This window comes from Taurulus bubalis (assembly GCF_910589615.1).
Source record: "Taurulus bubalis genome assembly, chromosome: 11".
Classification (NCBI taxonomy): domain Eukaryota; kingdom Metazoa; phylum Chordata; class Actinopteri; order Perciformes; family Cottidae; genus Taurulus; species Taurulus bubalis.
In genome coordinates this window covers 112,501-129,500 of record NC_136599.1, presented here as the reverse complement: position 1 = coordinate 129,500, position 17,000 = coordinate 112,501, and the positions used below count along the sequence as shown (strand labels likewise).

Below are 17,000 nucleotides of genomic sequence, written 5' to 3'. Positions count from 1 at the left end.
CATGTCTCGTGTTTCTTATCTGATGTTTCATATCTCATGTCTCGTGTTTCATGTCTCATGTTTCATGTATCATGTCTTGTATCTCATGTCTCGTGTTTCATGTCTCATGTTTCATGTATCATGTCTTGTATCTCATGTCTCATGTTTCATGTTTCATGTCGCATGTCTCGTATCTCATGTCTCATCATATCTCCTGTCTCGTGTTTCATACCTCATATCTCATGTCTCGTGTTTCTTATCTCATGTCTCATATCTCGTGTTTCATGTCTCATGTATCATGTCTGGTGTTTCATATCTCATGTCTCATGCCTCATATCTCATGTATCATGTTTCATATCTCATGTTTCATGTCTCATGTCTTGTATCTCATGTCTCATCATATCTCATGTCTCATGTTTCATAACTCATGTTTCATGTCTCATGTCTCGTATCTCATCATATCTCATGTATCATGTCTCGTATCTCATGTCTCATCATATCTCATGTATCATGTTTCATAACTCCTGTTTCATGTCTCATGTCTCGTATCTCATCATATCTCATGTATCATGTCTCGTATCTCATGTCTCATCATATCTCATGTATCATGTTTCATAACTCCTGTTTCATGTCTCATGTCTCGTATCTCATCATATCTCATGTATCATGTCTCGTATCTCATGTCTCATCATATCTCATGTCTCATGTCTCATATCTCATGTTTCATGTCTCATGTTTCATGTATCATGTCTTGTATCTCATGTCTCATGTTTCATGTCGCATGTCTCATATCTCATGTCTCATCATATCTCGTGTTTCATACCTCATATCTCATGTCTCATATCTCATGTCTCGTGTTTCTTATCTCATGTCTCATATCTCATGTATCATGTCTCGTATCTCATGTCTCATGTCTTGTATCTCATGTCTCATCATATCTCATGTATCATGTTTCATAACTCATGTTTCATGTCTCATGTCTCGTATCTCATCATATCTCATGTATCATGTCTCGTATCTCATGTCTCATCATATCTCATGTATCATGTTTCATAACTCCTGTTTCATGTCTCATGTCTCGCATCTCATCATATCTCATGTATCATGTCTCGTATCTCATGTCTCATATCTCATGTCTCATGTCTCATATCTCATGTCTCATGTTTCATGTCTCATGTTTCATGTATCATGTCTTGTATCTCATGTCTCATGTTTCATGTCGCATGTCTCATATCTCATGTCTCATCATATCTCATGTCTCGTGTTTCATACCTCATATCTCATGTCTCATATCTCATGTCTCGTGTTTCTTATCTCATGTCTCATCATATCTCATGTATCATGTCTCGTATCTCATGTCTCATCATATCTCATGTCTCGTGTTTCATATCTTATATCTCATATCTCATGTCTCAAGTTTCATGTTTCATGTCTCATGTTTCATGTATCATGTCTTGCATCTCATGTCTCATGTTTCATATCTCATGTCTCATGTCTCATATCTCATGTCTCATGTCTCATATCTCGTATCTCATGACTCATCATATCTCACGTATCATGTCTCATATCTCATATCGCATGTCTCAAATCTCATGTCTCGTGTTTCATATCTCATGTTTCATGTCTCATGTTTCATGTATCATGTTTTGTATCTCATGTCTCATGTCTTATATCTCATGTCTCATGTTTCATGTCTCATATCTCATGTTTCAAGTCTCATGTCTCGTGTTTCATACCTCATGTCTCATATCTCATGTTTCCTGTTTCATGTCTCATCATATCTCATGTCTCATATCATGTCTCGTGTTTCATATCTCATATCTCATGTCTCATATCTCATGTCTCATGTCTCGTATCTCATGTCTCATCATATCTAATGTATGCCGGGGTTTGAAATGTGAGGCATTTAACAAAGAAACTGCAGACAAAGAGATGGTGCTGTCTCCGTTCGGGGAACACAAGGAGGGAAGTGCAGCGTAGCAGCTTTTAGTCCAGTGCAGAGAGCGACCACATGGACAGAAGAAAAGAGGGGCGGGGCTAGAGGACAGGCAGAAAGAAAGAGAGCGTATTTACCAGAACGGTCTCAGCCAGTAGAGGTGGAGGAAAGACTGGGACTCTGAGCTGCTTCTTTCTGGAAGTACTGCAATGGTGCTGAACCCAGCTTATGGGCCGTCACTTTTTTAGGGTTAAGGGGGAGGTTGGGGAAATTGAGTATTTTTTTTGTGGAGGAGGGCACACAAGGGAGATAGAAAAGGAGAAGATGAACGGAAAAGGAGAGCATGAAAAAGGAAGGGACAGTTTATCAGAACATGACAGAAAGGACATAGACAGGTTCAAGGGACAGAGACACTGAAGTCAGTCCAACAGATTAAAGAGAAAGAGACACTGAAGTCAGTCCAACAGGTTAAAGAGAGAGAGAGACACTGAAGTCAATCCAACAGGTTAAAGAGAGAGAGAGACACTGAAGTCAGTCCAACAGGTCACAGAGAACAAAAGGTTGCGAGGATGCCATGAAGTCATCAGCACTCCAGGGAGCATGAAAGTCTGCACAGGAAGCTTCATGGACTGAATCGGCAGGTTGGAGGGGTCTGTATGAAGCTTGAAGTAGACGGGGATGCCATGTGAGACACGAGAGACACCAAGCAAACGGAGAGAGAGGACGAGGAGTCTATTCTGGATAGAAGGGAAAGCCCTGCCCCCTTTTCCGGTTGACCACCATGGGACCTTTGTTTCTGAAGAAAATATGTCTAGTGGTCAACGAGGAGAGATAACATACTATTTGATCTTGTTTTGAAATGTGTGACGTTTTGAAGCCTACAGTTTTGGCCATGCATTTTTATGCAACCAGTGAACAGGAAGTGACCATATATGGACTGAGGAGGAGTGACTTACAGACGCCAACTATGTCTCTGGTGTCGACCTATAAATCACATTGTAGCCCCGCCCTAAAGCGTCCCTTGCTTCATGGTCTGTTCGACTCTAAATGACCATAATTTACTAAATGAACATCATGCTGTATTGAAGAAGACTTGAAACTAGAGATTGAGACATAAACTCATGTTTACAATGTTTACTGAGGGAATAAATCAAGTCATTTATATAGACTTCTATACAATCAGAGGAGTCGCCCCTGGTGGCCAGGAGAGAGAATGCAGCTTTAATATATCAAACATAGACTTTTATACAAGCAGAGGAGCATAGCTAAAGTGACAGCCATGCTGGTGTTTGTGACGTACAATATGTAGTTCACTGAAGGATTTCATTAGAAACTAAATTATACATATATATGTATATATATATATATATATATATATATATATATATATATATATATATATATATATATACATATATTTATATTTATATGTGTATATATATATATATATATACACATATATATATATGTATATATATATATATATATATATATATATATATATATATATATTGACAAACTTCACATGTGTAATTCATGGCACAATTCAAACGGGACCAAATCATATTTGTCTCTCAACGTTGACTACTGTGCGCATCTTTTCTGAAATAAGGCTCCATGGTGGTCCACCTGAATGGGCGGGACTTAGCCTCCTAATCTCATCATCCCACAGGGAATTCCCCCTCTTCCATCTTTGTATCTCGCAGAACTTACTTGACTCTGGGTAAACTGAGGATCTCTTCCCCAGATCTTTCTGGAGCTGGATGCCTTTTACAGAGAAGATGGACGCGGCTGAAAGACAATAAGATGGCCGGTTGAGACGGTTTGTTTTGGACACGTTGAACATTCAGTGCGTCGGACTGCGTGCAAACTCACTGTCAGCCAGCGTCTGAACCTGCTCCCCGAAACACTTGAAGTACGAGTGAGTGAGACCGACCTCGGCCGAGACTCGCTTCTTAGCCTCAAACTGAGTGGAGACAAAGGGGAGGGTGAAGACGGGATTGCACGCTTTTTTTTTATCCTTTAAAAAGTAACTTTAAAAGTGTTCATCCTGATGTGAAATGTTCGTCACCTGAAGAAGCACTGAGAGCAGGTCGTGTCCGTCGTTGTCTATCCTGAGACACAGAGGGGGGGGGGAGTTAACCCTATTAACTTCTATACGTACCATATGTTCAGATGAATCTCAAACTCTAATAACACTCACACACACAACTACAGACCTGGGCGCGTGGTTGACGAGCGGCTCTGCGCGGTATTGGGGGAAGTTGTACGTCTTAAACTCCTCACTGGTGGTGATGCCAGGCCAAGTCTCTTCTGTGGGAGTACCTGTGTGACACAAAGAGGATCAGTCAACATACACACACACACACACACACACACACGTTATTTTTGGGGCTTGTCTCACCGAGGATGCGGAAGATGAGGTGAAGCTCGTCCTCCACAGTCGACCCGGGGAAGAGAGGTCTGCCGGTGATCATCTCGTAGAAGATGCAACCCACTCCCCTGGAGGAGGAAACAGGAAACAGACAATCAGGGGAAGTTCTCTGTGGAGTGAATGGAGCTAACGCACGGAAATCAGTTGTGAATTTAGCGAAAGTAGAAATATTTGAACCTTGGGCGAGGACTGAAACCTGTCAGTGGTTCTCAAATGGGGGTACGCAAATTCCAGGGGGTACGTGAAGGCCCTCCATTGGGTACGTCAACCCCGGGGGGTATGTGAAGGCATTCCATGGGATACGTGAACCCCGGGGCGTACGTGAAGGCAATCCATTGGGTATGTGAACCCCGGAGGGTACGTGAAGGCACTCCATGTGGTATGTGAACCCCGGGGGGTACGTGAAGGCACTCCATTGGGTATGTGAACCCCGGGGGGTACGTGAAGGCACTCCATTGGGTATGTGAACCCCGGGGCGTACGTGAAGGCACTCCATTGGGTATGTGAACCCCGGGGCGTACGTGAAGGCACTCCATTGGGTATGTGAACCCCGGGGGGTACGTGAAGGCACTCCATTGGGTATGTGAACCCCGGGGGGTACGTGAAGGCACTCCATTGGGTATGTGAACCCCGGGGGGTACGTGAAGGCACTCCATGTGGTATGTGAACCCCGGGGGTACGTGAAGGCACTCCATGTGGTATGTGAACCCCGGGGGTACGTGAAGGCACTCCATTGGGTATGTGAACCCCGGGGGGTACGTGAAGCCACTCCATTGGGTATGTGAAACCCGGAGGGTACGTGAAGGCACTCCATTGGGTATGTGAACCCCGGAGGGTACGTGAAGGCACTCCATGTGGTATGTGAACCCCGGGGGTACGTGAAGGCACTCCATTGGGTATGTGAACCCCGGGGGGTACGTGAAGGCACTCCATTGGGTATGTGAACCCCGGGGGTACGTGAAGGCACTCCATGTGGTATGTGAACCCTGGGGGTACGTGAAGGCAATCCATTGGGTATGTGAACCCCGGGGGGTACGTGAAGGCACTCCATGTGGTATGTGAACCCCGGGGGTACGTGAAGGCACTCCATGTGGGATGTGAACCTCGGGGGTACGTGAAGGCACTCAATTGGTTTTGTAAACCCCGGGGGGTATGTGAAGGCTCTCCATGTGGTATGTGAACCTCGGGGGTACGTGAAGGCACTCCATGTGGTATGTGAACCTCAGGGGTACGTGAAGGCACTCCATTGGGTATGTGAACCCCGGGGGTACGTGAAGCCACTCCATTGGGTATGTGAACCCTGGGGGGTACGTGAAGGCACTCCATTGGGTATGTGAACCCCGAGGGGGTATGTGAAGGCACTTCATGCGGTATGTGAACCCTGGGGGCTACGTGAAGGCACTCCATTGGTTTTGTGAACCCCGGGGGGTACGTGAAGGCAATCCATGGGGTATGTGAACCCCGGGGGGTACGTGAAGGCACTCCATGGGGTATGTGAAGGCAATCCATGGAGTAAGTGAGATTTGGGAAAAATATATTTAAAATAAGCATCCATTCAAAAATCCATTCAAAATTGTTATTTAGTATTGAATCAAATATAAGTTTTAGTTCATAGACTTAATAGTATACATTCTATATTAAATCCGACACTGATGGCAAAGCGCTGAGTGTGACATATGAATGCTTTGTGCTAGTTTGGGGGTACATCACTGACAAAAGGTTGAGAACCACCGATCTATGGCATAAAGAATACTTGGAGACGAAGGAACAGGAAATTAAACAAAGGCGACTGGTTTTCCCGGCTCCTGGAGGTTGATGTGCGTCTGCTCACCACATGTCGATGGGCGTGGAGTACTCGGTGGAGCCGAGCAGGACGTCCGGCGGCCGGTACCACAGGGTCACCACCTCGTTGGAGTAGGTCTTCGTGGGGACGGACTTGGCTCGAGCCAGACCTGAAGTCAAACACAGACAAAAGACAAAAGACATCAACACACTGAATGAGGCTTTCTGAGCCCTGCTGCTGTTTTAATGCAAAAGTAGGGCAGGATCGTTTGTTGAAGTAGGGTAGAGGACTGAAGGAAGTAGAGGAACAACAACAGCAATAACCCTAACCTATGATTGTATTATCCGTATAATAATATTAATAATAACAACAACAATAATAATAATAACATAGATAACAACAATAATACTAATTATAATAACTATAATAACAATAGTGATAACAGTAATAGAAACAATAATACTATTGCTACCAATATTAATAACATCTATAATAACACTAATGATAACAATAACAATAATAATAATAATAACAATAACAATCATTCTTTCGTTTAGTTCAGGGGCTTTTACCAAAGTCGGCCAGTTTGAGCTCCCCCCTCTCGTTGATGAGCAGGTTCTGGGGCTTCAGGTCCCGGTGGAGAACCTTCCTGCGGTGGCAGTAGGCCAGACCTCGTAGCAGCTGGAACAGGAAGATCTGGGAAGAGATGAGCATTAGAATATTATATAGTATATGTTTATTATAAAGAGCAAATCAATGAGATTATGTTTATTACAATTGTTGAAAATATCATTTAATTCAACGGCTTTGCTTCATACCTTCACGTTGTGGACGCTCATGATGCTCCCACAGTCATCCATGTACTGCTTCAGGTCCTTCTCCTGGGGGACAGACAGGCAGACAGACAGGTGGAGAGATGAGAGACAGACAGACAGACAGACAGACAGACAGACAGACAGACAGACACACACACACACACACACACACACACACACACACACACACTCACCAGGTACTCGAACACCAGAGTCAGGCACTTGTCCGTGTGGATGATGTCATGGAGGGTGACGATGTTGGCGTGCTTCAAGTCTTTCAGCAGAGACACTAGAAGAGGGACGCACAAACATCAGAGACACTACTGACATAAAACAGACACACACACACACAGACACACACACAGACACACAAACACACAGACAAACACACACACACACACACACACACAAAGGCACAAACACACCAGACACACACATACACGCACACACACACCAGACACACACACACACACACACCAGACACACACAGACACACACACACCAGATACACAAACGCACACACACTAGACAAACACAGACACACACACGCACACACACACACACACCAGATACACACACAGACACACACACACACACACACACACACCAGATACACACACACAGACACACACAGACACACACACACACACACAGACACACACAGACACACACAGACACACACACAGACACACACACACACACAGCCCCGCTCCTCGGTACCTTCTCTGATGGCGGTGCAGGGCGCCCCCTCCTCGTGCTCCAGCCGGATCTCCTTCAGCGCCACCAGGTTGTCCGTCAGCTTGCTCCGCCCCTTAAACACTGTGGCGTACGTCCCCTGAGAGACAGGAAGTGAGAGACAGGAAGCGTTCATGAGAGACAGGAAGTAAGGGACAGGAAGCGAGAGACAGGAAGCGTTCATGAGAGACAGGAAGTAAGGGACAGGAAGCGAGAGACAGGAAGCGTTCATGAGAGACAGGAAGTAAGGGACAGGAAGTGAGAGACAGGAAGCGTTCATGAGAGACAGGAAGTAAGGGACAGGAAGCGAGAAACAGGAAGCGTTCATGAGAGACAGGAAGTAAGGGACAGGAAGTGAGAGACAGGAAGCGTTCATGAGAGACAGGAAGTAAGGGACAGGAAGTGAGAGACAGGAAGCGTTCATGAGAGATAGGAAGTAAGGGACAGGAAGCGAGAAACAGGAAGCGTTCATGAGAGACAGGAAGTAAGGGACAGGAAGCGAGAGACAGGAAGCGTTCATGAGAGACAGGAAGTAAAGGACAGGAAGTGAAAGACAGGAAGCGTTCATGCGAGACAGGAAGTGTTCATAAGAGACAGGAAGCGTTCATAAGAGACAGGAAGTAAGGGACAGGAAGTGAGAGACAGGAAGCGTTCATGAGAGACAGGAAGTAAGGGATAGGAAGTGAGAGACAGGAAGCGTTAATGAGACAGGAAGCGTTCATGCGAGACAGGAAGCGTTCATGCGAGACAGGAAGCGTTCATGCGAGACAGGAAGCGTTCATAAGAGACAGGAAGCGTTCATAAGAGACAGGAAGCGTTCATGCGAGACAGGAAGCGTTCATGCGAGACAGGAAGCGTTCATAAGAGACAGGAAGCGTTCATAAGAGACAGGAAGCGTTCATGAGAGACAGGAAGCGTTCATGAGAGACAGGAAGCGTTCATAAGAGACAGGAAGCGTTCATAAGAGACAGGAAGCCTTCATAAGAGACAGGAAGCGTTCATGAGAGACAGGAAGCGTTCATGAGAGACAGGAAGCGTTCATGAGAGACAGGAAGCGTTCATAAGAGACAGGAAGCGTTCATAAGAGACAGGAAGCGTTCATAAGAGACAGGAAGCGTTCATAAGAGACAGGAAGCGTTAATGAGACAGGAAGCGTTCATGCGAGACAGGAAGCGTTCATGCGAGACAGGAAGCGTTCATGCGAGACAGGAAGCGTTCATAAGAGACAGGAAGCGTTCATAAGAGACAGGAAGCGTTCATGCGAGACAGGAAGCGTTCATGCGAGACAGGAAGCGTTCATAAGAGACAGGAAGCGTTCATAAGAGACAGGAAGCGTTCATGAGAGACAGGAAGCGTTCATGAGAGACAGGAAGCGTTCATAAGAGACAGGAAGCGTTCATAAGAGACAGGAAGCCTTCATGAGAGACAGGAAGCGTTCATGAGAGACAGGAAGCGTTCATGAGAGACAGGAAGCGTTCATGAGAGACAGGAAGCGTTCATAAGAGACAGGAAGCGTTCATAAGAGACAGGAAGCGTTCATAAGAGACAGGAAGCGTTCATGAGAGACAGGAAGCGTTCATAAGAGACAGGAAGCGTTCATAAGAGACAGGAAGCGTTCATAAGAGACAGGAAGCGTTCATGAGAGACAGGAAGCGTTCATAAGAGACAGGAAGCGTTCATGCGAGACAGGAAGCGTTCATAAGAGACAGGAAGCGTTCATGAGAGACAGGAAGCCTTCATAAGATACAGGAAGCGTTCATGAGAGACAGGAAGCGTTCATGAGAGACAGGAAGCGTATTAGTCGCTCATGAACACGTAGAACCACTGCTGGAGGAGTTATTTAGGGATCTCACCTCTCCCAGTTTGTCCAGTTTGATGTAGGTCTCCAGTTTCCCGAAGCCGATTTCAGACTAGAGGAGACAGAGAGCAGGCTTTCAGTGTGTGTGTGTGTGTGTGTGTGTGTGTGTACTTTTGTATTTTTATGTTTGTTTTTTACTTTCATGGTACATTGAATTCAAAGAAATACAGAAAAAAAGACTTCCTCATCACTCACCACTATTAGCTGTACATTACATTACACACACAGATGTGCACACACACGCACACAAGCACGTGCACACACACACACACACACACACACACACACACACACACACACACACACACACACCTGTATCTCCCGGTGGGGAAAGAACCAAGCGACGCTGCTTTAATTTCCTTTTTCTCTGCAGTGATGTCATTGTGTGCTGCAAGAAGTCAGCAGAAGCAAAGACCAGCAACACGTCTCATCCTCCTTCTCAACATCTCTAGATGTATCTGCATGAAAAGGTCTTGCTGCATAATGTGTGAGGTCTCTCTGCCAGGGTGTCAGCCATGTTTTAATGTTTTAATGCCCCCGTCTCTCTGTCAGGATGGTGTCAGCCATGTTTTAATACCCCGTCTCTCTTTTTTTAATTCCCCATCATGACGCTGATATGAATGGGGGGTCTAGTTAGCTAGTGAAGCAGTGGTGGCCTCAGGGCCTGTAAGTCTTCTCTGCTGCCTAAACACAATCACAAAGTTATAGCTATTTTATAATGTAATTGTTTTTCACAAATACACTACACGTATTATAATGATGTTCTCATGTCACAGCTCCTGTCTTCCTCTGTTGCTCTGCTTCAGCCTGCAGCGCTGCTTCTAGTCAGCTGGTTTTAAGGAGAGCTCTTATCCAATCAGATTTCACCTCTGTGTCTCTATGGAAGCAGAGCGCTTCTAGCTGGTCTTTGCAGATTAAAGTACATGGAGACGTTATCGTGATGTCATAGTCTTCAACCAATCAGATCTTTAGTGACATGCTGGACGTATTCTGGTCAGGGCTTGCGAGGTGGCGTGAGCGTTAACATATGCTGTGATTGGTCAGTGGGCCAGAGTGACTTTAGTCAACAGGAAGCTAGCTAGCTGCTAGCATGACTCAGTAGCAGTCAGAAGAGTTCAGGCTGAAACATAAGAGAAGTGATGACATGTTTAGTGTTTAGCTTGGTGTAGTGTTTTAACACTCAATGGCTGAAGGAGGAGAAATGGACTAGCTGGTGGATTTACTGACAACGCCTTTCTCACGGAGGGTTATTCACCTGTTTGGCGGTGACCATCCTAATATCGACTGCCGCTGTCGAGCGGACATCTTCAGCCCTAAAACGCATGGAAACTTATTCCAGAAACTGGGAGGTCCTCACTGGTGCATGGCCATCGAGAAGGAGCTGGTAATGGGACTGAAGCGCACCGAAAAACTGAACAACCGCGTCATTGAACTGTTTGTTAACAAAGAGAGGAGGAATGACTTTGTCTTGCTGTTTTTGTGTTACATCTGCTGTAGCGTTGTGTTGATGCACGGCCCGCCACTGCATCTCTGGGCATGCCTACAAGCCATGATCAGAACGAGCTCGGACACACAAGATGACACACTGAATCAAGTGTGTGTGTGTGTGTGTGTGTGTGTGTGTGTGTGTATGCACCATTTACATTTTTCATAATAATGAGTTAACAGACATAATGCAATTTATGTAATAGAATCAACATTTTGTGTTGTATCTGGTACTTTGTAATGCTGGAGAATAATTAAAACAATCTGATGAAAGAAAACATGAAAACAAACATGTGTGAATATTTGGAGGCGCTAACCATGGCCTCCAAATCTGAGGCCATGGTGCTCTGCCGGAAACCGGTGGATTGCTCCCTCCAGGTGGGGACAAACTGCCTACCCCAAGCGAAGGAGTTCAAGTATCTCGGGGTCTTGTTCACGAGTGAGGGTAAGGTGGAGCGGGAGATCGACAGACGGATCGGTGCGGCTGCAGCAATAAAACAGGCGCTGTACCGGTCCGTCCTGGTGAAGAGGAGCTGAGCCGGAAGGCGAAGCTCTCCATTTACTGGTCGGTCTATGTTCCAACCCTCACCTATGGTCACGAACTCTGGGTCGTGACCGAAAGAACGAGATCTCGGATACAAGCGGCCGAAATGAGCTTCCTCCGCAGGGTGGCCGGGCTCAGCCTTAGAGATAGGGTAAGGAGCTCGGACATCAGGGGGAGCTTGGAGTCGAGTCGCTGCTCCTTCGTGTCGAAAGGAGTCAGCTGAGGTGTTCAGCATCTAGTCAGGATGCCTCCTGGACGCCTCCCATTAGAGGTTTTCCAGCACGTCCAACTGGTAGGAGACCCCGGGGAAGACCGAGGACACGCTGGAGGGATTATATCTCCCGGCTGGCCTTGGAACGCCTCGGGATCCCAGAATGAGCTGGAAAGTGTTGCGGGTGAGAGGGAAGCCTGGGTCGGCCTGCTGAACCTGCTGCCACCGCGACCCGACCCCGGATAAGCGGCTGATAATGGATGGATGAATGGATGTGTGAATATATGTGAGCATCACAGACTATGAAAGAGGAGTCAACGTCACGCATCCTGGTGATTGGTCCTCGCAATCTTGTATTCTGTAACCAGAAGTGAGATGAGAGGGTGGAGCTAAGGACAACCGAACGCTAAATAAGACGTTTTAATCGAGAGAAAAGTAGGATACTTTTCTCATAAACTTCTATACAACCAGAGGAGTCGCCCCCCGGTGGTCAGGAGAGAGAATGCAGCTTTAACACATGAAGCATAGACTTCTATACAACCAGAGGAGTCGCCCCCTGATGGTCAGGAGAGAGAATGCAGCTGCAATTTTTGTATATGTACACAATATGTATTTCTGTACACAAGAGGATTTTTGTGATGAGACATTCACCCTATACTGTACACACACACACACACACACACACACACACACACACACACACACACACACACACAGTTTCCATCTCTGTTTGTGACAGGGGCTGTCAGGAGCTGCTGCCGATGCTGCTGAGCCGTGCTGCTCTTTTGACAGGGGAGTCGGTCTCAAGAGCAAAACTCACGCACACACGCACACACACACACACACACACACACACACACACACACACACACACACACACACACACACACACACAATGTTCATCTTTTCCCCCCACATCCAAATCTGTTGCCTTTCTCCTTGTTGAAGTGTCTCTAAAACAAAGGAGGGCGCTGCTCTTTACCTGCGGCTCACTCTGCTTACAGCACGCAGCTGCACTCATCTATTTACGTCTTGGTGCGTGTGTGCGTGTGTGTGTGTGTGTGTGTGTGTGTGTGTGTGTGTGTGTGTGTGTGTGTGTGTGTGTGTGTGTGTGTGCGCTCGCGCGCTTGTGTGAGTGCTTTCGATGGCAACGGGTTCATTTCATTCCCAACGCTCCAGTGACCTTACTCAGCAGAAACTTGGTCAGACCGAGTTTTTGTGACAAAAAGAAAGCAACATAAAACCAAACAAAATGTGTGTTGGTCTGTTGGCCGAAACAGGAGGCGAGGAGACAGACAGACAGACAGACAGACAGACAGACAGTGTGTGTGAGTGTGTGTGTGTGTAGCTCTGAAGTGTATTGAGAAGAAAGTTCACTAACTCAATCACATTTAATTTTTAATAGGGTTTCTCCTTGTTCCGCCTGTAACGGCTTGATGGAGAGGAAAGAGAGAGAGAGAGAGAGAGAGAGAGAGAGAGTATTGCGTTGGAGACGGTAAATTACGGCCTTCTGCTAAGAAACAAGTTGGCAGGAAAGGGGAGGAGGACGAAGAGTCCGGGTTTCAATCACCGCGGTCATGAAAACCTGCTGATGGCAAGAGGCGAGGTAACGGATCACATATCGCCGACTATTTTAACCTTTGCTGTCATCAGACCTAAGACGTTATGCACATTTGTAGTGATTGCGACAACAAAAAAACTAAATGGTGACGACCAAGAAACCAAGATGGAGAAGACCAAAAACAAAGATGGAGTTTGCCAAACTCTTCGCCTCAAAACAGCAGTCCACAAAACAATTGGTGCGCTTCTCATATAGTCTGTGTAGCTCTGACCACTTGTAGGAGAGGGGGGCGGGGCTTAGCAAAGGGATCAATTGGATATTCAGCTTTACAGTTATAAAGTTAAATAAATATCAGAGGGGTTAGAAAAAAGAGAGCGTTGCATAACACGGTTATCAAGTGTACGGAACACTGAATCTCATTGGACCGCTGTGAATAATTGATTATCGATTGGCAGCAGCCATCAGAGGAAACTGAAACCAACCAAGTTCACTTGCATTACATTGGAAGCGACGCAAAGATCAAAGCAAGCGGTTTCAAATCCGGGCGCCAGATAACGGACACCCGACTCGCGGTCTGTGTTACGGTAAGAAGTGACGTTACATCAGCGGCTGAGGCTGAGGCACAGAGGCTGAGGCACAGAGGCTGAGGCACAGAGGCTGAGGCACAGGGGCTGAGGCACAGAGGCTGAGGCACAGAGGCTGAGGCACAGAGGCTGAGGCTGAGGCACAGAGGCTGAGGCACAGAGGCTGAGGCACAGAGGCTGAGGCACAGAGGCTGAGGCTGAGGCACAGAGGCTGAGGCACAGAGGCTGAGGCACAGAGGCTGAGGCACAGAGGCTGAGGCACAGAGGCTGAGGCACAGGGGCTGAGGCACAGAGGCTGAGGCTGAGGCACAGAGGCTGAGGCACAGGGGCTGAGGCACAGAGGCTGAGGCTGAGGCACAGAGGCTGAGGCACAGGGGCTGAGGCACAGAGGCTGAGGCTGAGGCACAGAGGCTGAGGCACAGGGGCTGAGGCACAGAGGCTGAGGCTGAGGCACAGAGGCTGAGGCACAGCGTCGGGTTTAAAGCCTCACTCATTCAGGCAAAGTGCGACGCAGGAAGCCTCCATGAGACGCAGTCTGTCAGCTGCTCAGACTCAAAGAGAGGAGGTCAACTCTGACAGGAAGTGTCCCGCACAGTCAAAAACGAATCTCACTAAATGAAGCTAACACTGTTAGCATCTCTTGTAAAAACCATCTAGCTGTGCTGTAGCTTCCTATGAGCTGCTATTCAACCACACGTCCTTCTTTTCAGCATCTTCCCCCTTTGTGAAACCACGCCTCGCCCTCCACTCCTCCAGAGGCTCCCGTACACACACACACACACACACACACACACACACACACACACACACACACACACACACACACACCTCCCTTCTGATCCCTTCTTCTCACATGAACCTCTTCAAACACTTCCTTTATCACTCCTGCAGAAAAGCTGCGGCCCTGTTTAATAATTACAGTCACAATGGTCGATGCAGAGTAAATCCATAATGCTTTCCCATGGTGCACTGGGGCTCTTATGTCATCAGGTTGGAAGCCAGAATGAAACAGGGAGTCTTGCTTTATTTAAAAGTGAAATAAAGTGTGACAAGTGAGGGCTTCAGCAACAATACAAAGAGATGCATATTCATGAACATTTCTGCCTATTTCTCCTCCTCACCCCCCCTAGATTCCTACCCACAATGCTTTTGGCCTGGATGCATAATACATCATTAATTCATCATTCATCCCCCTGCTGAGCCATTGTTAGCTCGATAGCATAACTGGTAATGTGTGTGCTTCCAGTGAGTCAGAGGGACTCTCAACACAAAGCAGCACAGACCAGCTGACTGCTGCAGAGAAAGCGTCCCGGGACAACCCACTGACCAGGGAGGCGCGCCGCAGCCGGCGGCTCATGGGCTTGTCGAAGGGCGGGCTGTTCATGGCAAACTTCTCCAGGTAGCCCTCCGGCAGCCGGATGTCAGCAGGGAGAGACAGACGCTTGTTTATGTCCTGAAACGTAAAGCACACGTTAAAGCAGCTTTTTACAAGATTTTACTGCCTACTATATACTATATATATATATATATATATATATATATATATATATATATCTATATATATATATATAGATATGTATATATCTATATATATAGATATATATATATATATATATCTATGTATATATATAAATATATATATATATATATATAGATATGTGTGTGTATATATATATACACACACATATCTATATATATATATATATATACACATATATATATATATATATATATATATATATATATATATATATATATATATATATATATATATATACACACACACATGTATATATATATATATACACACACATGTATATATATATACACATGTATATATATATATATATATATATATATATATATATATGTATATATATATATATATATATAACCTCAGGTGCCCACATACAAACGAGCAAACCAATAAGAACGAAGGACACCAAACAACAAAATCAACATCAGGAAAAGAAAGAATCTAGAATAATTCAACAATAGCATTTAATAACGAGTAGAATTCTTATCAATTCAGATTTTCTGAGAGCTTTGAGTAAGAAGTACATCTCGATAGATGATGACATCATGACTTTATTGACCTCCCGCTCACCTCGTTGGAGATGCGCCGGTGGTGGTTGTTCCTCATCCGGACCCTGACTGGACTCTGGACCTCATCCGAGGACGTCCCGGACGCCTGGTCGCTCTCCCCATCCGAGCCCATCTTCACGTTCTCGTGGACGATACCTGGACACACAGAGACCGCCGGACCGTCAGGTTGTTGGTTCCATTCGGGTCTGTTGGACTGTTTCTGGAGGACACGCCCGCTTAGCGGCAGCGTGGAAGGGCAGAAGCCTTTGAAGACTGATGCTGCGTTCACACCAAAGCGTTGAGAAATGGACGCGCCAGTAGATTACATGCAAAGTCAATGCACAGACGCCAATGATGCAAATTTCCGCCGGGCGGTGTGAATGGTGTGAATGGCATGAATGGCGCGGTGTGAATAATTCACCTCAAAAATGTTCAGACCATAAGCCAATCAGCGTTGAGAAGCTCCGCCCGTCATCACTGACGTCCTGCCGTTGCTGAATCAAACTGCTGCTATTAGAGAGCTATTGGAAAGCTATTGGAGTGCTATGGGAGTTCTATTGGAGAGCTATTGGAGCGCTATGGGAGAGCTATGGGAGAGCTATTGGAGTGCTATGGGAGAGCTATTGGAGAGCTATGGGAGAGCTATTGGAGAGCTATTGGAGTGCTATGGGAGAGCTATTGGAGAGCTATTGGAGAGCTATTGGAGCGCTATTGGAGCACTATTGGAGCGCTATTGGAGAGCTATTGTAGGCCTATTGGAGAGCTATTGGAGCGCTATTGGAGCACTATTGGAGCGCTATTGGAGAGCTATTGGAGCGCTGTTGGAGCGCTATTGGAGAGCTATTGGAGAGCTATTGGAGCGCTATTGGAGAGCTATTGTAGGCCTATTGGAGAGCTATTGGAGCGCTATTGGAGCGCTATTGGAGAGCTATTTTGATCATCTCCTGAAGGCCACTTTCTGTGTGTGTGTCTATATATATATAAATATGA

The 17,000-nt window shown here is 46.1% G+C and overlaps 1 protein-coding gene across 1 annotated transcript in view; it reads right to left on the bottom strand.

Moving 5' to 3' along the window:
- Positions 1-2,062: 2,062 nt before the first annotated feature.
- The window catches only part of LOC306743586 (cyclin-dependent kinase 16-like), a gene marked incomplete at both ends in the record, with an annotated part of 35,132 nt that continues 20,194 nt past the window's right edge, over positions 2,063-17,000 (bottom strand). Inside the window, 14 exons of the mRNA XM_079226114.1 lie at positions 2,063-2,154; positions 3,629-3,706; positions 3,791-3,881; positions 3,987-4,029; positions 4,135-4,240; positions 4,320-4,417; positions 6,181-6,301; positions 6,705-6,828; positions 6,951-7,013; positions 7,142-7,236; positions 7,668-7,782; positions 9,536-9,592; positions 15,253-15,378; positions 16,033-16,166. Of these exons, the coding sequence (XP_079082240.1) occupies positions 2,063-2,154; positions 3,629-3,706; positions 3,791-3,881; positions 3,987-4,029; positions 4,135-4,240; positions 4,320-4,417; positions 6,181-6,301; positions 6,705-6,828; positions 6,951-7,013; positions 7,142-7,236; positions 7,668-7,782; positions 9,536-9,592; positions 15,253-15,378; positions 16,033-16,166 (1,343 nt within the window). The remainder of the gene's footprint in view (positions 2,155-3,628; positions 3,707-3,790; positions 3,882-3,986; positions 4,030-4,134; positions 4,241-4,319; positions 4,418-6,180; positions 6,302-6,704; positions 6,829-6,950; positions 7,014-7,141; positions 7,237-7,667; positions 7,783-9,535; positions 9,593-15,252; positions 15,379-16,032; positions 16,167-17,000) is intronic.